Source organism: Delphinapterus leucas, chromosome 10 (assembly GCF_059928025.1).
Source record: "Delphinapterus leucas isolate spDelLeu-1000000601 "Yukka" chromosome 10, BTC_Dleu_Yukka2, whole genome shotgun sequence".
NCBI lineage: Eukaryota > Metazoa > Chordata > Mammalia > Artiodactyla > Monodontidae > Delphinapterus > Delphinapterus leucas.
In genome coordinates, this window is record NC_143138.1 from 32,362,473 (window position 1) to 32,383,366 (window position 20,894).

At 49.9% G+C, this 20,894-nt stretch overlaps 3 protein-coding genes across 5 annotated transcripts in view; 2 read left to right on the top strand and 1 right to left on the bottom strand.

Annotated features, from left to right (window-relative positions):
- XPO5 (exportin 5) overlaps positions 1-9,959 on the top strand; it is a 51,568-nt gene extending 41,609 nt beyond the window's left edge. Inside the window, exons 24-32 of the mRNA XM_089918690.1 lie at positions 485-568; positions 1,146-1,192; positions 1,624-1,721; positions 2,348-2,410; positions 3,191-3,273; positions 3,726-3,833; positions 3,969-4,106; positions 4,310-4,474; positions 4,655-9,959. Of these exons, the coding sequence (XP_089774816.1) occupies positions 485-568; positions 1,146-1,192; positions 1,624-1,721; positions 2,348-2,410; positions 3,191-3,273; positions 3,726-3,833; positions 3,969-4,106; positions 4,310-4,474; positions 4,655-4,792 (924 nt within the window). The 3' untranslated portion in view covers positions 4,793-9,959. The remainder of the gene's footprint in view (positions 1-484; positions 569-1,145; positions 1,193-1,623; positions 1,722-2,347; positions 2,411-3,190; positions 3,274-3,725; positions 3,834-3,968; positions 4,107-4,309; positions 4,475-4,654) is intronic.
- On the bottom strand, positions 6,883-16,448 carry POLR1C (RNA polymerase I and III subunit C). Of its 3 annotated transcripts, XM_022582001.2 has the most exons (9): positions 16,322-16,448; positions 16,124-16,195; positions 8,950-9,057; positions 8,581-8,713; positions 8,177-8,296; positions 7,938-8,090; positions 7,633-7,782; positions 7,411-7,527; positions 6,884-7,266 (listed from the first exon to the last, which is right to left on the bottom strand). In XM_022582001.2, exons 1-9 carry the CDS (start codon positions 16,388-16,390, stop codon positions 7,148-7,150), a joined length of 1,041 nt encoding a protein of 346 aa, XP_022437709.1. In that variant the 5' UTR covers positions 16,391-16,448; the 3' UTR covers positions 6,884-7,147. The 3 variants fall into 3 exon arrangements, with proteins under 3 accessions (XP_089774813.1, XP_022437709.1, XP_089774814.1); XM_089918687.1 differs by lacking the exon at positions 8,950-9,057 and having other exon boundaries at positions 6,883-7,266; positions 16,322-16,446; XM_089918688.1 differs by lacking the exons at positions 16,124-16,195; positions 16,322-16,448 and adding an exon at positions 9,751-11,569.
- A 99-nt stretch (positions 16,449-16,547) lies between these two features.
- YIPF3 (Yip1 domain family member 3) lies at positions 16,548-20,788 on the top strand. Its single transcript, XM_022581993.3, has 9 exons — positions 16,548-16,781; positions 17,254-17,451; positions 17,639-17,745; positions 19,031-19,076; positions 19,214-19,306; positions 19,457-19,588; positions 19,786-19,899; positions 20,098-20,221; positions 20,316-20,788. The coding sequence occupies exons 1-9, from the start codon at positions 16,701-16,703 to the stop codon at positions 20,462-20,464; spliced, it is 1,044 nt and encodes a 347-aa protein (XP_022437701.1). The 5' UTR covers positions 16,548-16,700; the 3' UTR covers positions 20,465-20,788.
- Positions 20,789-20,894: the final 106 nt, after the last annotated feature.

Consider the following 20,894-nt stretch of genomic DNA (forward strand, 5'->3'; position numbering starts at 1 on the left):
CCCTAGATAACCCAAAGGGCCAGAAGATTGAAGACAGGAACAGTTCAGAAGCACCAGAGGAGGCAGAGCTGAGCTATATGAAATAGATGGAAACATTTTTGACAGTATATAGTAGCCACATTAGAAGGACAAGAAGATTGAAGTAAATAAAAGGAAAAACCTGAAAGCAGTCCAGGGGGTGTTGAAAGCTCTTTCTCCTTAGGGGAAATTCTTACCATCCCATTTCTTGGAAAGATGAAAAATGCAGCTTTTATCCCTTTTCTGTACTTTGTCAGGTGCTTCTCTTTGAAGAAGCACTCTCATACTGCATTCTCATTCAGACTCTTTGTTTTTGTTTGGGGGAGTATGGTTCTTCCCTGCAAGTTATATTGTAAGGAGAGTTTATTACAATTCCAGCCTGGCAGGGGAGTGGTGCCTTAGAACGACGGGTGTGCGCTCGTGTGCTAAAGCTTCTTAACCTACCGCGGCATGGGTCTTTGTGAAGCCTCTGGTGCTCTTCTGTCCCCCGGAGCACTACGAAGCTCTGGTGTCTCCCATCCTTGGACCTCTTTTCACCTACCTTCACATGGTAAGAGATTGGCCAGGAAAGGGTGGCAAAGAGGCCTCTTAGAGTGGGTGGCCTCTCATGAGTCTCACAAGTCAAGAGCTCCTGAAAGCATCGTCTCCTAGCCCTGCCAGGATGGCTGCACAGCCGCTCCACCCTTGCTGCCCAGGGTAGAGCAGCCCCCCTGAAGAACTAAACTGGTTCCATTGCCTGCAAAGCACCTGCAGACTCAGATTCTACTCCTATCCTCCTGTTAACTGAGGAGAGGTGATCAGGGGAGTGCTCTTCCTGGGTCTGTTTCCCTGACTCTGGAATTAAGCAGGGGGACCAGCTGGGCAGAGAATAGGTGTGTCCAGAGAGACTCAGGAGTTCTGAAATGTCATTGATCCTTTCCAAGCAAAGAAGTGTTTGATATGCTGCCCTTGTCGTGGGTGTGGGAGAGGTTACAGGAACCGTATCTGGTTTTTTAACCTTGTGGGGTCTCCCAAGGCCCTGTCATTGTTACCTGGACTCATGTTCAGGTAATTCTAACCATGAAGTGGCCCTTAGATATTATCTTTTCTCCCTAGTGTAGCACGCACTTCTTTTTTTGTTTTCCCAGAGGCTTTCCCAAAAGTGGCAAGTCATCAACCAGAGGAGCCTGCTGTGGTAAGGGACTTTCTCTTCTCTATGATGGATGAGCTGGCAGCCAGGCTTGGGGTGGGAGAAGGTAGACATGGAGGAAGGACTCTGCCATCCCAGGGCTAGAACAGTAGTGGGTTATAGTCATCCTCAGCCTAGATGGTAGATCGCTTTTCTGTGACCATTAGGCAGACTCAGCTCAAGCCTTCATAGGGGGTACCTTCAGCTGCCTTAGGTGAATGCTGAGACATTCTTAGGATTTTGATCCATTCCCCTCAAGCCAACTGGATATAGTCACAAGTAATAATGCCCCTCAGTGGATCACTGCTACCCATTCCTAACTTTTGAGTGGAATGTATACCAGAGGAAGTCAGGAGAAGGAAGTGGGCACAGAAGGTCTAGCTAGGGTCACTGCTCCTTTTGCATTCCCATGGAACTTGGCCCCTGGTTTTCTGCAGTGGAGAAGATGAGACAACAGATGAAAACCCAGAGTCTCAAGAGATGCTGGAGGAACAACTGGTGAGGATGTTAACCCGAGAAGTCATGGACCTGATCAGTAAGTGGCGTGGGAACCAGGGGTAGAAGACAAGCCTTTTTCTGGAAAAAAAGCTGGTCACTCACCTAACATGTTTGCAGCAACACTGACAGACTGATAAGAAATAATTAACTGGATAGAAACCATGTAATTCTTAAGTCAATTTAAGGACACTTTATGAGTTGTGAACTGCATTGTAGTTGTTCATACTAAGGGCAGATTATGAGGAAATGGTTTAAAATAGCAGGAGGAAGTTGGATTAATGGTAGGAATCACTTCTAGCTTTGTCAAAATAGGGAAATTCTTTAATTCTTAGACATGAAGGTGGTTATATTTCGTTTTTATTTTTTGGTCAGTTCATTTGTTTGAGATCCAAAGTAGACCAAGTATACATATCAGGCATCCTCTCCTGGTCATTTACTCTCAGATAATTCTGTAATTTCCCGCCAGTTGACTGAACTTGACGAGGGACCAGAACACAGTCTGGTCAAATGCCTCTATTTCTGTTGGTGAAGCTGACTTTGTGCCTGGACGGTATCCCACCTTCCCCCACTCCTCACCTGCCCAGAGACAGTTTGGGATCCATTGGCCTGAGACGGCTGTTGTCTGGTGGTAATAAGCCTAGTAACCCTGCTTTCTTGCTTTAGCTGTGTGCTGTGTTTCAAAGAAAGGTGCTGACCATGGTACTGCTCCCCCTGCAGATGGAGATGGTAAGTGAGCCTGTTGCGGCCCTTGGAGGTCAGCCGTTAAGCTCCTAAATATTGTTACTTCTGTAACCAGGTCAGTTCCCATAGAAACTGTGTCCCTAGCAGTCTGGTGTGGAGGAGACTTTGTACATCTAGCTTTCGTCCATGCTGGCCCCCTTGCTGTATTCCCCAGCACAGTCCCTCCTCAGAGCCTCTGCGCTTGGTGATTCCTCTACCTAGAATGATTGTTCTCCCAACTATATACCTGGCCCATCCCCTTGCTTTTTATTCAGGTCTCTGCTCAGATGTCACTTCTGAGAGGTCTTCCATGACCAGCTTATCAAAAATAGCAACGCCGGCCTCTAGATTCTTCCTCTGCTCTGTCTTCCAGCGCTGATCACTACCTGACATGTTTTATTTGTGTTATCAATTACTTCTCTCCCTCACTAGAATTTAACTCCTAACAGGGAAGGGACTTGGTCGTATTCCTCTTATATCCCCAGTAACTGCTATAGTGGGTCCTCAAATATTTGTTTAACGACAAAAGATCCTCAGCATTTGCAGCTTTTTAGGTAACTGTCCAGAAAAATTCCTTGTTCTACAAACGCATGGCTAGATGCATCTCTAGATCTGCCATGGGCAGAGGCTTCTACGCCCTCTTATGAGGCTGGGGGGCTGTCCTAGTACCTTTAACCACCAGTCAGCCCAGGATACTCACCTCTCCTTTACTCTGTGGGCTTCTGTCAGAAAGGACGGTCTCTGTTCTGAAAGGATGGAGCTTAACATTTTGGTCTCTACTTACAGATGAAGAGATGATGGCCACAGAGGTAACCCCCTCGGCCATGGCAGAGCTTACAGACCTGGGAAAATGTCTAATGAAGCATGAGGTGGGTGGAGGGGCAGGCGAGACTTTTTCCTTGCCCAGCCAGGGAGCTTGCTTCCACTTTTCTCATTTTCTGATGCCATCAGGAGGGTTTTTTGGTAATACGCCTTTATATGAGTTAAAGAAAACAGTGGGGAAGGCACAAGGCCACTGTGTTCCCATGCTGGCATGGGCAAAGGCTCAGAAAAACACCCAGGCACATTGCCACCAGTCCCTGGTGTTCAGCCTCCCCCAGGCCTGAGCTCTCTTTCCTGCACATAGGTTTTCTCTTCTGTATTGGTTAGTTTTTCTTTTTTGGATGGCCTGATAGACATAGAGGAAACAAACTCCCATCTCTCCAGTAGCTGCTTTTATCGTTTTCCTGCTTACCTATTAAAACTCTAGCTCCTGATGCATAAGAATTCAGAGAACATTGTACTTATTTTCCCATTGTAATTCTCCATCCTTTTCTGTTAGGATGTTTGTACAGCGCTGTTAATTACAGCCTTCAATTCCCTGGCCTGGAAGGATACTCTGTCCTGCCAGAGGACGACCACACAGCTCTGCTGGCCTCTCCTCAAACAAGTATGGTTACTCACCCTTTCTCCCCTCCCCTCATGAAACATTTGGGTCATGAGGATTGACTGAATCAGTTGGAAGAGCTAGGGTGCTGAGGCCTTCAGAGTCCCGCTTTGGCCCTGAGCACAGCTGTCTCCCCAGGTGCTGTCAGGGACACTGCTCGCAGATGCTGTTACGTGGCTGTTCACCAGTGTGCTGAAGGGCTTACAGACGCATGGGCAGCACGACGGCTGCATGGCTTCCCTGGTCCACCTGGCCTTCCAGATATATGAGGCGCTGGTGAGTGGAGAAAGCCTGGGGGCAGGATGGCTGCGGCTTCATCCCTCACAGCCTGCCTGCTCCTGGTCACTTGGGCCTTAATCCTAAACGTAGGCAGCTGCCAAGTTGCTAGTGCTGCCCCTGAGAAGTGGGTGTGGCAAGGGATAGGGAAGGTGACGGGGCCCAAAACTGTGCCATTGAGTGGGTTTACCCCTACTTCTCAGCGTCCCAGGTACCTGGAGATAAGAGCTGTGATGGAGCAGATCCCTGAAATTCAGAAGGACTCACTGGACCAGTTTGATTGCAAGCTTTTGAACCCCTCTCTGCAGAAAGTGGCTGACAAGCGCCGGAAGGACCAATTCAAACGCCTCATTGCTGGGTGCATTGGGGTAGGTCACAACCTTCACACCCTTTCCTTAGTGCTCCCAACCACCTTTGCAGTCTTCTTGGACCATGTGTACAGGCAAACCAGAAACCAGCGGTAGTCACGACCATTATGGTGAGATGATCTTTAAAACAACCCACCACTCGAGACCCAGCATTAGTTCTTTCTCGTTTGTCTTCCACAGAAACCCTTGGGCGAGCAGTTCCGAAAAGAAGTTCACATTAAGAATCTCCCCTCACTTTTCAAAAAGACAAAGCCAATGCTGGAAGCAGAGGTGCTGGACAATGAGGAGGGAAGCCTGGCCGCCATCTTTGAACCCTGAGTCAAGCTTTTGGGCATTCTTCCTCGACCTTTATTGTCATCTCTTCTTCCCCTTTGTAGCTATTCTCTAGGCCCCTCTCCACTGCCACCTCACTTTACACCGTCGTCAGCCTGGAGAGAGATCCAGGTCTGGAGCTGGAGAGAGTGGGCCCCGTACAGGGCCGGAAGCCACGCTAAAGCATCAAGAAAGGGAGTTAGGGCTTACACCATTCTGTCTAGATTACCCAGGTATCTCCCATCCTACCTGGAGTTTTGCCTTTTCCAAGAGAGAAAAGCTAGAGCAGAGCGGCCCTTCTCCCCAAGCCCTCCCGCCCCCAGGCAGCCATACACCTGTGCAGAGTGGTAACTAGGGGTGCTATACCCAATGCTGCGACAAGCCAGGCTTGCAGCGGGGGCTCAGCCCTGAACTACTTGTGCCAGAGTTTCTCCTGGATCGTTGAAAGTCCCACTGAGCCCCCTTGCTGCTGGGCTGACAGGGACCTTCCCCATCCCCCAGGGGCATATCTGGGTCAGGTGCTGAGTGCTGAACTGAATTTGGCCAGTTCCTGCTTTGTTTGTTTTGAGCAAGAATCTGGTCACCTGATGGGATCCATGGTACAGGCCACTGCTAAGCTCTGGGCACAGTATCAAATGTTAGTACCTTCAGGGACCAGGGCTGGGCCAGGGTCTGTAGCGCTCTGTAACATCCCTTAGAGCTCACACATTTTGTCCCTCCATGAATGACCCCTCAGTGTGGTTTCCCCAGTCCCCAGGGTCCACTCAGGCACAAGAGCCACAGTACCCTATCTAGTGTCACATGATGTCATTGGCATTTAAGGATAACCCAGACCAACTAGGCTACATCTGTCACAAGCAGCTGGCAAAGCCACTGGTCTCTCCTAGGACTAGCTCAGTCCAGGTGCCTTCAAAAATCTCGTGGTCTTTCAGGTCCCTGGTCACTTCCCTCATGGGCCATTTCCAAAAGAAAAAATATGCCTTCCCGTCACAGCCTGTGAGTCTCCAGTCTGTTCTAAACATCACTGGATGGCCCTATAAGCAAGCACAGGGGACATGGATGCACGACTAGTTAATCTATACAGAAGGACACACATTTAGAGTGTGTGTCCATGTGTTCCCCACAGAGGCCTGGCATTGATCCAATCCACTGACCAGGGTTTTGGTGATGCTGAAGCTGCAGCTTTTAGCTGGTGTGGCCTCCCCCCCCCCGCCCCCACCCAGGTAGGGTAAGGTCAGGAAGAGGCAAAGCTGGGGAAACGGACTTGGGAGTCCCACATTGCGCTTTCTATAGCACAGACTTGGTCCATCCCCTCTTCCTGGGTGGTGCTTTGGGCTTCTTGTCCACTGTGAAGGCCATCTCAGCATGTTTCCCTCCAAACTTGTTAGCTGCCTACTCTTCTCTGCGGTGGGGCTGTGGAGGGTATAGTTGTATTTATTGTGTTGTAATATTTTTAACATCCTGTGACTTCATGCTAGAAGTTTTCTATTGTTTATAGAACCTTTTTGTAGAAACATTAACTCTAAAGCACATCTGCATGTCAGTAAAAATCTCAATTTCATATAGAAAGGGCCCCATCTCCCTTTTTCAAACTAGTAACATACTCCAGGGTCACTGTTCCTCATGAGCATCTTGCTTGCTAAGGGGGCTGGACAGGAAGAACTGTGACTGACAGACCTGCTCTGTCAAACCCTCTGAAATAGCATGCCAGCCAGAAGCAGCTTTCTATTCCTGACACGTAGACCAGGCGGCCCTTCCATTCTCTCAGTGTCGTCATTGGTGGCCACTGGACCTAACCCAGAGGGGCTGCCCAAGGGGACTGTTACTCTTCCTTGTGTGGCTCTTGATGTGACTTGACTGCCATGGAGCACCCTTTTTTCTCTCAGGAACTTCCTCTGGTATCCAGGAAATAGGTTAAGCAGAACACGGTGTTTTCCTGTGGTCTGGCTGTGCCCCCAGAAACCATCACACTTGGCATTTCTCAAGGGGCTTCAGAGGGACTTCGCCCTGACTTGCAGTGATGTCTGAGCCCAATGCTCTTAACTGCTAAATAACGCCAGATCTCTTCTGAGGTGCCCCATAGTTTTGGGTGAAAACTGAAAAAGTGGTCTCCAACAAAAGGATTTTTGTCTGGATGTGAATTTATTTACATTAAGACCTTACAAAGGCATAAAAGTCACATTTTGTGGCACATTTAACGAAGTGTATTGACTGAAAATAAAGCTGGAATTGTCCCCAGAAAACTCAGGACCCCTAGTCTCTGGGCTCTCTACGGCAGTCCTGTGGGGGCAGGTCAGAACCTAAAATCTTCAGCTTGCCTCAGGAGCATCCAATCCCAGCCATGCCAGGTCCAGCGCAGCCTCAATCCATCTGAACCGCATCCAGTTCATCCAAGAACCGCCGGCACTTCCCCATCAGTACCTTGATGGCTTCACTCACCAGCACGTCTGGTGGCAACACCCCTGTTGACTCCACAGAGACTGGGGACCAAAGGGACACTTTAGCCCAGGCAGGGCTTACAAAAGCTCCTTATACGTATTGCTAGATTCCACATCTGAACTCCGCAAGGCAGCTGCAGCACCAAAGAACTCCAGCCCCACCCCACCCTCCAGCTTGAAACTCACAGATGTAATGGTTCCGAACACGAGCAAGCCGGACAACCTTCTTTAGCGTCTCATTCCGGAAGACCTCCCTGCTGGAGGTGTCGAGCCGGGGGCTGGCGACTCTGGCCACCTTTGTACCTAGTGAAAACAAACCATACTGTAAATACATGAGCCCAGAGCTTTTATTTCTCTGCTACCTTCAAAGAAAATACACTTTAGGGCCTGGCATCCCAAATCCCATACCTTGGATTTCTTGCACCTCAATAACACCAGGTGAGAAGCACCGGCTCAGCTCCTCAGCCGCATCCCCTTCCACGGGCTCAAGCAGGGTGATGTCCGGCAGGAGCCGGTAACTGGCTGTTGCCACAGGTGAAAACTTGGCATGATCTTTGCCTGGAGGGAAGAGGGAACTCAGAGCCTGGGAGGAGACCCTTTCTCACATTCCCTAAGCTCCTGACATCAAAGGCCCATTGGCTCTCTGCCTGTCGGGGACATCTCAGCCGAGTCCCTTAGTCATACCTCACCCCAGGGTAATCAAAGGGTCTCACCAATGCCCTTGACACAGTGCATGAGCAGGTCAATCTCCTGGCCAGGCCGCAGCTGAGCGATGAGGATATCATCATGTACCGGTCGGATGGTGCCCTCCGGGAAGAGGTCAGCCTGGTTCCCCAGGGGGACCCATGTCATGTGCCTGGTGTACACTGCGGGAGGAAGCACATCAGACCGAAGTCCCTAAAACTGGCACCCACCAACAGGGGGCCCTCTTCCTCACCCCACCGGTACCTACCTTTGTGGTTGACATAGAGCTCATTGGGGTCAGAGGAATCTTTAGCGGCGTGGGGGTTCCGAGTGCACCTGACCTGCAGCCGAAACTGCAGGGTATCTATCTCTGTGCCTTCTTCATCTCCTACACAAAGGGAGGAGGTGGGGGCTGTTAAAGAGCTAGTGGACTTCGGTGCCAGGCACTACGCTGAATGCCTTGCATGTTTCTCTCATCCTCTTGGCAACCCTGGTAAGGCAAGGGCAGGTGTCCTCACAGACAACAGCACTGATGTACCAAAAGACTGGTACCGGGCCCAAGGTCATACAGTAGCCAATCAACGGTTCGAACACAGGCAGTCTGATTCCAGAATCAACTTCAGAGGAGAGCTGCCCACCTTCCCCCAAAATTTCATTTTCTCAAACCCTCACCTTGGTTCCGATATTCAAAAAGGCGGGGATCAGCATGAATGGGGATGAGCCCCAAGCGGTGAGCGAGGATCTCATCCTGGACAATGGAAGTGTTGTTGTACACCAGGACCTTCTCCACAGCCATGGTTGGCACCTGCCCAAGAAAAGAAAGCCACTCATCTACAAAGACCCTGTAGATTCCCCATCTACTCCCTGCCTCCTGACATAGGGAGATGGAGACTTCCTCCTAGAAGAACGCTTGATGAAAAGTTTACAAAGAATGAGCAGGAGGAATGCTCAGCAAAACGGCAGGAAAAATACCACTTGAGACAATTCTACAAATGAGGACTCCCCACACAACTCCACCTTTGCCATCGTGCCCACCTATACCTCAGCTAATAGAATGCGTCGAAAAGCATTGGCAATGGCTGCGTCGATTCCCACCATGTCAAACTCCAATGAGTTTTCATCCATGTGTACCACATCCACGCGGAAATTCTAAAGGAACAGGAAAAACACAAAATGAAGCCTGCTCTCTACACAGGCAATACCTCCCCCCAGAGAGTCCCCTCAAGAACCTCCCTTTGCCCAGATGTCCCTCTCTCTTCCAATCATTTATTAGTTTCTAGAAAAGTCTTCATTTTTATCTTCATTTAAAATCCTCTGCAATATGGCTTCCAGCCAGGCCATCCACAGAGGCTATTTTACTAAGAATAGGCTCACATATTGCTCAGTCCAGTTGATACTACTCAATCCTTATCTTACTAGACACCTCCCTTGCACCTGGCATTGAGAGAATCCCATTTCCAAACTACTGCCTTGATTTCTGAGCACCAATCTTCCTTGTCTGATCCGTCCTTCTACTAAATTCACAATCTTCCACCTACCATATACATGTTACCATTTCCCAAGTGTTTGTGTCTCTCCAGGGTGACCTCAACCCCACTCATGGTCTTAGCAACTATCTGTGCGGACAACTCCCCAAATTGTATCTCACTTCTGATCTCATATATATCTCCTGCTAGCCTGCTAGACCTCTCCATCTACAGGAAACTGAATGCGTCAACACTCCCTTTCCCCAGACCCATTTCTCATCAGTAAATGACACCACCATCCGTCAAAGTGGTTCCCCAACAAGCGAATTTTACACTCCCCCCTCACAGCCCACATCCAAGCAACCACCAAATTTACCTTCTGTCTCCTGTGCTCTGTTTCCATGATCACAATCTTAGTTTCTGCCTTCGGCCTCAGCTCCCCTATGCAATTCTGTCACAAATCTGCACACGCATGACAATCCTCAAATTCATTCTCTCCCAACCATTAAGCTTGCAGATATGATAATATCTGCTTAAGAGCTCTTCAAAAGCTCCCTATCACCTACAGTGCCTAAAATGCACTTCAGTCTTGCCTAACGCTCATGCTGACCCACTTCATACTCTAGCAACAATGAACTGCTTGGACACTCCCCAGCCTTCGCTGTTCCCAGCTCCTGCTCATCGTTCAAGGCTGAACTGAGATGTCATCTCTTCAGGAAATCTCCCATACTTCTGCCCCCCCTTCTCATTCTGGATTAAGTGCCTGTGCAGGATACACCCGCCCCAACCCCATCACCTTTTTTGCTTTCAACCGCCTTTACCGCATTACACTGGACTCATTTGTCTACGCATGCTCTTCTCCAACAAGACTGAACACCTTGTTTGCAAAGCAGGGCAGAAGTTGTGTATACCGAGCACCTAGCATGTTGCTTGATATACGGAGCAAACCCCAAGTGAGGCAGGAAGGACAGGGCCCAACCCAAGGACAGCCTCCTCATACACAGACATTAGGCAAAAGGCAAAGCCACCTCTCCTTGTGTTGCACTTAATGAGATTATGAAGCATGGAGGAATGGCATCAGCAACAAGAACATACATTAAACCTTCATTAAACTTTGTGACACCTGAACAGAGAACCCTGACCAGAAAACCCACAGAGCTCAGCCCAGCATGAGCAATAAAAATGCACAGGCTGCAGCTGACTGCTATACAACCTTCCACACCTGGTGCTTGACTGCTAAGGGAAAAATGGCTCTTAGAGCACATGTGCAGTGGCTTCAGGAGACAGACTCGCAAGAGAAGCAGATGTAACCAGGTGCAATTAAGATCCCACCCCATCCTCCCACCAATGAATATTCTGCCCCTAATCAAAGAAACCTGCATCCATTCAAGGAATTGAAATAAAAGGAGGGGGGGGGTCAGAAAACTCCTCAGATGCCCTCCTCACTGGCGAGGACGCCCGAGTTCTTTTTCAAGTGCGTTTGCTTCTGCCCCTTAATACACTGCTTCTTTGTTTCTCTCTACACCTCAGTCTGTGTGACTTTTTTTGCGTTCCCTGTCCAAATTCTTTTGGACAGGTAGAACAAGAACCTGGACCTTTAATTTAGCCTGTCTGGCAACAGTCTTTGGCAAGCAAGCCAGGAGATTTATTGGAAGTTAATTACCCCTCATCTTGGTCTCTGGTAAGTCTTAGCCTCCCACCTCCCTTGCACTTGAGTGGTGCTGCCTGACTTCCTATCATTACTTTTCTCTTTCGCTCTTTGTCGCGCCTATGCGGCCCATCTCACTCATATTTTCGTGTCTTGCTCTCCCGGAAGTGCGGGAAGAGGAATTTGTCAGGTGCTTTCCAAGCTTGCTGCTAGGTCTTGCGCTTCTCATTGTTGCAAGGCATGTCAGGCCAGCCTCTGCTCACAGGCAGTCAGGGGCCTGAACCACAGGAGCTTTGCCCTCTGGGTTTATCTTATCCACCATTTGATTAACTACTGTCAGGTTCAAATTAGCAAAAATATAAAATACAGCCTTACTTGGACAGACTGTAAGTTGAAGAAAGCTGAGGTTTTCTTAGATTTTTTTTTTTTTAACATAATTACACATACCGCCTCCCTTAGTGGCTGGTACCCATCTTCAGATACTTACCACCCTTTCAGAGAATGAAAACTAGAACCTAAATAGGTCCTGGAACCATAAGGATGTCCATTTTAGGGGAATGCACCCCAGGAACACAAGAATTAATCACTGGCTACAGAATCTACAGAGAAGCCTTGAAGCCTTCAGGAAGGTCGCTCACCCTGGGTATCGCAGACACCAGGGGAGGACACGGGCCTCAGGACAGGGGCTGGCAGGGTTGCCATATGATGGGGTCGCTACCCTCACACAGGCTACTGTCAGCAGGAGTGAGAAAAACAGGGACACCCGTAGCCAGTCGTGACCGACAATGCTCCTCCTTTTGGCAGGAGCTTGGTTCCCCTGAAGGATCACAGGTAATCTTTACTCCCAGGGACATACCCTTTGGGAGTATTCAGAGACACCAAGGACATTTTCTCTTTTGGGCTTTTGTGCACCCCATGTTGCCTGGGGACCCTGACCATCGAGGGCTATATTTCAGAACTAGTTAAACTCTAAAGGCACGTAAAACCAGTGAACTCGTTAAGAGCAGTACTTAATTAATTTGGGACAAGTCCAGGCAGTTGAATTCCTTCTCTGACCAAATGAGCCTCATCTAGGATTAAACTTGTGAAAGTTTTTAGAGAATGCACTAACACAGACTCCTCCACCCCAAGAACTAGTCCCTACTGGGACAACATTTTTATAAGCTAGTGTGTCCCTGATATTAGGTGAAAGCTCCAAAAGTTACAGTTGGGCCCTCAGGCTCTGATGCCTTAGCTGCTAGATATGGCCTATGGGGTATTTAATAACCGTGAGCAGGCAGAGGAAGCCCTGAGGAACTGGCACAAAGGGGAACAAACTAAGAAACAGGCTCAACTGACAGCTCTTGCTGTCAGCAGTGCCTTGCAACCTCAGGGACAAAGAGAAGACACGACACCAGATCAACAGACTCCACAAGGGGTCTGCTTCAAATGTGGTAAGCCAGGCCACTGCACCCGTTCCTGCTGAGGGCAAAAGGCGAAACTGCTTGCCCCATGTCCAAACTGTGGAAAGTCAGGCCATCAGACGTGAGAATGTCCCATGTCCGATTTGGACAAAGGGGTTTCGAAACTCCAAATGGTAGCTGCAGATAGCTGACAGGGCCGGGGGTCCTTGGCTCCCATGGAAAAATTCACCATCTCAACAGAAGAGCCTCAGGTGATCCTTAACAAGGCAGGTAAGCGGGTCTAATTTTTTAATCAATACAGGAGCCACTTGTTCTGTCTTTAAACAATTATGCTGGACTCTCAAATGTTAAAAGCTGCCTGGTATTGATAAAAATCCCCACAGTTGGTATTTCATTAAGCCACTCAATTGCCAATCTGAACAATATTTGGTCTCACATGCCTTCTCGGTAGTCCCTGAATGCCCCCATCCTTTAACGGGACAATACGTTATAAAAGCTTGGGAGACACTTCAGCGACTAGGAACAGGCCCCAACTTTTAAACTGCTCTGGCTGAAACCTAACATTTGGGTGAAACCTAACACCCATAAATTTTCAAGCCTGAGACAGAGACATCCCAGGAAGGGCCCCCCAGGCCAAGCTGATTATTACTAGGTGCAGGTTACTAGTCTTTTGTCAGTCACACACAATACTGCTATTCTGCCTGTTATCAAACCCAACAGGACCAAATAAGTATTTTGGGGACACCAAGAATGGATGACCAACCATTAGCTAAGCAGGGAACCTGTCTAGAGTTAAACCTATCCCTCCCTCCTCCCAAGTCTTCACAGGACATCGAGGACCACAGAGAACCAGAAGAGTCCAGACAGGCGAGTGAGCCCCCTTCCAAACCTAGAGTTCTTATTAACGAAGGACAAAAAAACTTCATAAATCCAAGGCTAAGTACCTATGGCCACTATTTTCCTTCTGTCCCGTTACACCAGTCCGCCCATAAACTAATTAATATGCTTTGGTGAACCTGGATACCTGTTATCCTCCTCGTGTTCCTTCTCGCTGCTCTGGTAATCCTTTCTGAGTGTTGTCTTGATTCAGCACCTTTACCGGAGAGGGCTCTGCTCTGTCCATGCTGGGTTTAAAAAGGACTGTTTGTTTTTAGCTCACCACTGCCGCTGCCACCACAAAATCGTTATTCATCTTAACCTCTCTCTCCCTCCTTTGGGTGTCTGCATTAGGGGAATAGGAACTTAATGCAACTGTAAATCTTTCAAAAATTACTCATGGCTTAATTCCTTGGGTCTCACTTTTAGGAAAGATCTGCTTACTCTGGCAATATCCAAAGCTTCCAAGGCAGGCTTTCTCTTCGCCTCTCTCTCTCTCTCTCTCTGTCTCTCTGAGGAGTCCTCTTCTATTAATGTCTTTAAATATAGAAGTTTTATTTAAAATCTTAGATTCCCGAGCTAGGTGGCAATTCCACCACTATGAAGGATTCTTAGATTCACAAGAAAAGTGGATACATCTGGGCACCACAGGCAGACACATTACTGGTCATGCCCTATATCAAAAAGAAGGATAGAAAAAGAAAAGGCAATCCCCCTACCTGGCCAACAGGGACGAATGGGCAGGGTCCCAGACCCTCTCTCCTTGGAGACATCCAAGGACTAGTAAGGTCACTGAGGGGACGCCTCCAAGGCCTAGGAAGTAGGTAACTGGTAGAAGGCGACGCCCTTGCTGTTACCAAAGCCGAGAGCAAAACTCACAGGATGCCCTGATTTTTGTGCTGTTTTCTTTTCTGTCCACTTTAGGTATAAACACCATAGGAGGTGCCCCTTCAATACCCGAGCAGTCCCTCTTAGGACACATCCTGAAAAACTGGAAGGAATTCAACGTTGATGAGCTAAAACACAAGAAACTCATCTTTTGCTGCAACACATTTTGGCCTCAATACAAGTAAGGGTCAGGGAAACCTGGCTCCAAAATGGCTCTTCAAATTATGATACTATTTCACAACTGGATTTATTTTGCAGGAAACTAGAGAAATAGACTGAGGATCCTTACGTGCAGGCTTTTATGATGCTATACCAAAACCCTTCATTGAAGGAATCATGTCAGATTTGTTTCGCTGAACCAAAGAAAAGAGACCAAAATACCCCAGATATTTTAGATGACAACCCCAACTCCTCCTTCCCTTCCCTGGGATTGGCTAAGGCCTCTCCTTATCTAGATAATGCCCTGATAGTGGGACAATGCATGCTAGGCCAACTAAGTAATCAGAGGGACCTCAGTATAACCATTTATAATCCCATTCCTGAAATAAGAGGGCAACTGGACTCATCCTGGCAAGGAAAGGAGTTGCTATTGGTTTGGCAGCTCCACGGGGCGGGGGGGAGGGGGCTTTGCCTACCACGAGGCAACACTTTATAACCTGTCAGATACTCTGTCTACCCTGGCCAGGACCAGAGGGGACTCACTCTCTAGACTCTCAGCATCTCTTAATTCCCTAGCTAATGTGGTGATGGATAATAGACTGGTCTTGGATTATCTCCTAGCTGAGCAGGTAAGGAGATGTGCAGTTATCAACAAAACATGTTACACCTACATCAACACCCCTGGCCAGGTGTTACAGTTTTGGAAAGGATAACCCCAGTGCCCACTCCACATGGACTGCAGTCAAAAGGATATAACCAAAGGCACCCTCGGACCTCTGGCTGCATTAATACTTTTGCTGATTTCTGGCCCCTGCCTTTTTACTTGCTTGTTAAATTTGTTTCCTCCAGGTTGCAACAATTTGACATAAACATGATGGTCATACAGGGACTCCAGCCACTGCCTACTGCTGAGGCCTCTATGTAAATCTTGGGACTCCTTGACCAGAAAGCAGGAAAGTTTCGTTCCCAGGGTCAGACAAGGGAAGACTGCCCCTGCCAGCTTGAAGAAGTTACAGAACAATGAGACTTTTGGCCCTGAATAACCCCAAAAGATTTTGGAAAGGAACTCTTTCAGGGTGGAATTGAGGCAGGAAAGACAGGGCTGGACCCAAGGACAGCCTCCTCAAACACAGACTTTAGGCAACAGGCAAAGCCACCTCTCCTTGTTTTGCACTTAATGAGACTGTGAAGCATGGAGGAATGGCCATCAGCAACAAGAACATAAATTCAACCTTGATTAAACTTCGTGATACCTAAACAGAGAACCCTAACCAGAAAACCCACAGAGCTAGAGCTTGGCGGAGCATGAGCAATAAAAATGCACAGGCTGCGGGTGGCTGCTATACAACCTTCCACACCTGGCGCTAAGGAAAAATTTAAGAGAAAACAGCTTTCAGAAGTGCGGTGGCTTTAAAAGACCAATGCGCAAGAGAAGCTGATGTAACCAGGTGCAATCAAGATCCCACCCCAGGGGTGGTGGTCACAAAACTCCTCGGGTGCGCCCCTCACTCGCGAGGACGCCCTCATTGTTCTCTGAGTACGTACTTTCCCTTCTCCCCCTTAATAAATTGCTTCTTTGTTTCTCTCTACGCCTTAGTCTCTGTGTGTGACCTTTCTTGCGTTCCCTGTCCAGATTCTTTTGGACAGGTAGAACACGAAGCTGGACCTTTAATTTAGCCTGAACAGCATCACAAGGACAGCTTCTGAGGCACAGGCTACTCAGACTACAAGGTCCGATCCCCGTACTCTCTCCGGGCACCTCCAGCTCCACCCACCTTTTCGAAGCGGTCCTGGTCCCAGGCATCATCGTAGCCCGAATAGTTACCGGGAAAGTCGGTGGTATGAACCTAGAGCAAAGAGAGACGAGCCTGTCCGCGAAGGGGCAGCGAGGCCAAGCCTGTCCCCACTCTGACCCCAACTCATCCCTGTTCCGCTCCCATTTCTCCTCCCGAGCTCAAGGCCACAAGGCTTACATTGCGAACCCCGAACTCCCCTAAAACCACGCGCCTCCGCATTTCCTCCACTGCCTGGGCCGCCGCCATCTTCAACTCCTCCACGTGACTAGGGCACCTAACTGGTGCGTGCGTCCTAGTGGCCCTCCTCCGTCTCCGGGGCAACGCATCACCTCCTGGAATCCTAGATATCGCGAGACTCTGCCCCGCCTCCGTCCACGTCTCCAGCTACCGGAAGTCAGTTTGGGCCAAACATCCGGGTTTCTCTTTTTTGCGTTCCGACGGATCCTCCTTTCTTTCTCGTCCGTGGACCTGTCCCTGCGTTAGGCCCACGTCTCTCCCACTCCTCTTCAGCGCGCGGGACTAGCGCGGGCTTCAGCGACGGGAGCCCTCGAGGGACATGGCAACTCCGGCGGCGCCGGCCGGCGGCGCCCGAAATGGGGCTGGCCCGGAATGGGGAGGGTTCGAAGAAAACATCCAGGTAATAGCCCCACGGTTCCGACCAGGGGCCTCAGGTCTCTGGGCCCGCTTGCTCTTGCTTTCCGCACAAGTTAGAAGGTCGGTCGGGGTCTGGCATGGCGCGGGGCTGGAGTGGGCTTGGGGGTGGGCGGGATTCACTGGCCAAAACCACACTGTGTGCGCACGGCCTTGTTTTGGGCTTGGGAAAGACAAAGGAAATGGGCACTTTTGTAGCCCTTAGGGGGCTTTGGTAGGGAAGGTAGGAGAAAGACGTGTATGGAAGACAGGGAATAGGTTTCCCAGTCTAGAAAAGACAGACAAACAACCAAGGGTTCTGAGAGCAAATGAGGGGGAGAGAATGGCGTGATCTATGGTAATGCCAAGCCATATCCCCTGCAGTGTAAGAACAGAGACCCAAACTCTGTGGTGAACAGAGAAGGACTTAACGGATGGAGCAGAAAGGCACTGCACTTTAGGATCTGTTGTCTTCGCAGGGTGGGGGCTCAGCTGTGATTGACATGGAGAACATGGATGATACCTCAGGCTCCAGCTTCGAGGACATGGGTGAGTTGCACCAGCGCCTGCGTGAGGAAGAAGTGGATGCTGATGCAGCTGCCGCTGAAGAAGAGGATGGGGAGTTCCTGGGCATGAAGGGCTTTAAAGGACAATTGAGCCGGCAGGTGGCTGATCAGGTAAGCAAGACTGGCTCCCTGACAGGTGGAAAAGTATACCTAGGAGGCCCCTGGTTCTGGAGTTGGTGTTGGGTGAAGTTCATCCCGGGTTGTCCAGTTAGAACCATGTAGACATCCACCAAAAAATAAGCAATAGAGCCAAGAGTCTCACAGTACCCTCCCACCCCACCCGTCTTCCTTGCTTCAGATGTGGCAGGCAGGGAAGAGACAAGCCTCCAGGGCCTTCAGCTTGTATGCCAACATCGACATCCTGAGACCCTACTTTGACGTGGAGCCTGCCCAGGTGCGAAGCAGGTGAGGATCCTCCTCCTGACAGAAGCTGCCCCCCTAACACCTAGTCCTTCATCCAAACTACAACCGGACACCAAACCCTTAGACTCCCCTCTTCATGACCCCAGCCACATTATACGTCTTACCAGTCACGGAACAGGGCATGGCGATAACACATTGCCTTCCTCCCCTTCTCCATCTAGCAAACTACTCATGTTCCCTCAAAGCTTAGCTCAGATGTCACTTCCTTTGCTCCCCATTGCCAGTTTGTCCTTTCCTGGTGCTCCAATAGAGCTCTGCGCTTTCCTCTAACAGATAACACTTCAGCAGTGCTGTACTTTCTTATTTCTGGGTCTGTCTCCCCAGAGACCTCCTTTTCAAAAGCAGGCACTGTTTCACATTTTTATTCCCAGCACCAGAACAGTCTCTGAACTCGAATATCGGTACCTAGTTGTTGAATGACTTTTCAAGAGCTGGATTTAATCTTGGTTTCGTTCTTTGCTCATCCTTTAATTCAACCAATGCTTATCAAATACCCGTACCACTCAGCAAGTATTTACTGAGCTTTTGCTCTGCGTCAGGCACTACAGTCGTTGTGTCTGATTCAGTGGTGAAGACAGATGGGAGCCTTACCCTGGAGTGCAGCCCTCGAGCACTCATTTGCCATGAAGGGACACGCAGGAGGGACACCTGACCCGGGGTTGGTTGGAGGATTGGACAGGGCAGCTTTCTCAGAGGAAGTAAAATTTAGTCAAGATCCAGGGTATTATTAGGAGCTAGCTAGTCACTTAAGAAGTGGGGAAGTTATTGGTACTTTTATTCTTTCTGCCTGGAATTTTCATACCACTTCAAATATATTTTTCAAGAAAATGCTCAGTGGTGCCTGGAGGAATGACAAGCAGGACGAGGCAGGAGGCACGCTGGTTCCCTCAAGTAACAACTTTCCCTCTAAACCTTTCTCAGGGCTTTACTATCACAGCCTTGAATTTGGGGCATTCTCTGCTGAGGTTTAAAGGGGAGCAGGTCACATAGGTAACGGGGTCCAAGCCCTCTCCCAGGGCCCAGCAGGGCTTTCTAAATTCTCCGTGTTGCTGCTGCATCAGTCAGCACAGCATCAGAAGGCTGTTCTTCCTGGAAGCATTCAGGGGCAAAAAAGTGATTTCCTCATTCCTTGTCTGTCTTTACCACCCTCTTCTCCCTTTACCATCCAGCATGTTCTCTTCAGTTAGCAAGATGACTAAGATTCAGGCTTTCCAGAACCTCACAGCCTAGTGCTGCCTCTGCTCTCATCTCTCCTCTCCCCTCCCAGGCTCCTGGAGTCCATGATCCCTATCAAGATGGTCAACTTCCCCCAGGTGAATAGCGGGTAGCATGTCTGGAAGAGCCGGGGGAGGCACTAGGGCAGAGGGTGGGGCCACCACGCAAAGCCTGGGAAGGCATAAACGGAAGAGCCACTGTACCATCCAGCCTGAATGAGTTGGTGTATTGACAGAAAATCGCAGGTGAGCTTTACGGACCTCTCATGCTTGTCTTCACGCTGGTGGCCATCCTCCTCCATGGGATGAAGACGTCTGACACCATTATCGTAAGCAGGACAGAGGACTTTGGGGGGTGGCTGATATGAGTTGAAAGCTGCCCAAGGAGACGATGGTGGAGTAAGATAGAAGCAGCCCCTGAGGAAGGCCCTGAGTGAGCTAAGAGGCCTCCCAGGACTAATAAAGCCTTCACCCCACAGCGGGAGGGCACCCTGATGGGCACAGCCATTGGCACCTGCTTCGGCTACTGGCTGGGCGTCTCGTCCTTCATTTACTTCCTCGCCTACCTGTGCAATGCCCAGATCACCATGCTCCAGATGCTGGCACTGCTGGTAAGGAGTCCAGCATGGTGGTGGGCAAGGGTGATCTTAAAAGAGTAACCAGGCTTTGGTCTGCATCTGTCCTAGGGGCCCCAGGGCCTGGGATGGGGTGAGCTGGCCAATGGACCATTTATTTCTCAGGGTCCCCTTGAGGGTCCAGAGGCCAGCCCAGCCTGAGTGATTTTCCTCTCCGCCATCCTCTTTCCTAGGGCTACGGCCTCTTTGGGCACTGCATTGTCCTGTTCGTCACCTATAACATCCACCTCCATGCCCTCTTCTACCTCTTCTGGCTGCTGGTGGGTGGGCTGTCCACCCTGCGCATGGTAAGCTCGGCAGGAGGTTTCCAGGGGTGGGCTGTCCTCCGAAGGAGTAGGGAAAACAGCCCAGAGCTCAGGCCCAGTCCCACAAGGGGCTCTGAATGGGAGGGAAGAGCCCAAAGACGGTTCTGCTCTGGGTAAGAGTGGCTTCTCTACACTAGTCACTTGGATCAGGCCCTCTGAACTGTATTCCTGTTGCCCTAGGTGGCAGTGTTGGTGTCACGGACTGTGGGCCCCACACAGCGGCTGCTCCTCTGTGGCACCCTGGCTACCCTGCACATGCTTTTCCTGCTCTATCTGCATTTTGCTTACCACAAGGTGGTAGAGGGTAAGTGACAGGAGGGGTGCGGGGGAGAGGAAGGACAGCTGCCTAGGGCAGGGCACTACCAACCCTCACTTACTTTCCATCCTCCTCCTTTCAGGGATCCTGGACACGCTGGAGGGCCCCAACATCCCACCCATGCAGAGGGTCCCCAGAGACATCCCCGCTGTGCTCCCTGCTGCTAGGCTTCCCACCACTGCGCTCAACGCCACAGCCAAGGCTGTCGCGGTGACCCTGCAGTCACACTGACCCCACCTGAGATCCTTGGCCGGCCCCCTTTCCCCCAGCTGCAAAGTGGAGGAAGACTGAAGGACAGTACTGATGACATGTGTCTCTTTGAGGGGTCTGCAGCTGCCACAGAGCTATAGCCACTTAAGCACCTCCTTGATGCCTGTCGAGCTTCTGAAGGGCACAAGGCCAGGAAGTCCTGGCTGGGACTGCAGGGCTCTGCAGCCAGTGCGGAAAGTGGGTCAGCTCCTCTGAGGTCCTCTCACCACCTACCCCTTCCTTCCTCTTTATCTCTTCCACATTGTCTTGCTAAATATAGACTTGGTAATTAAAATGTTGATTGAAGTCTGGAGCCACAGCTACCCGTTCCAGTGGTCCTCCCTGCCACCCTACTTCCTGTACACTTTCCTGTTCTGTCAGTGGTGGTAATGTCACATGGTCACTTCATTAT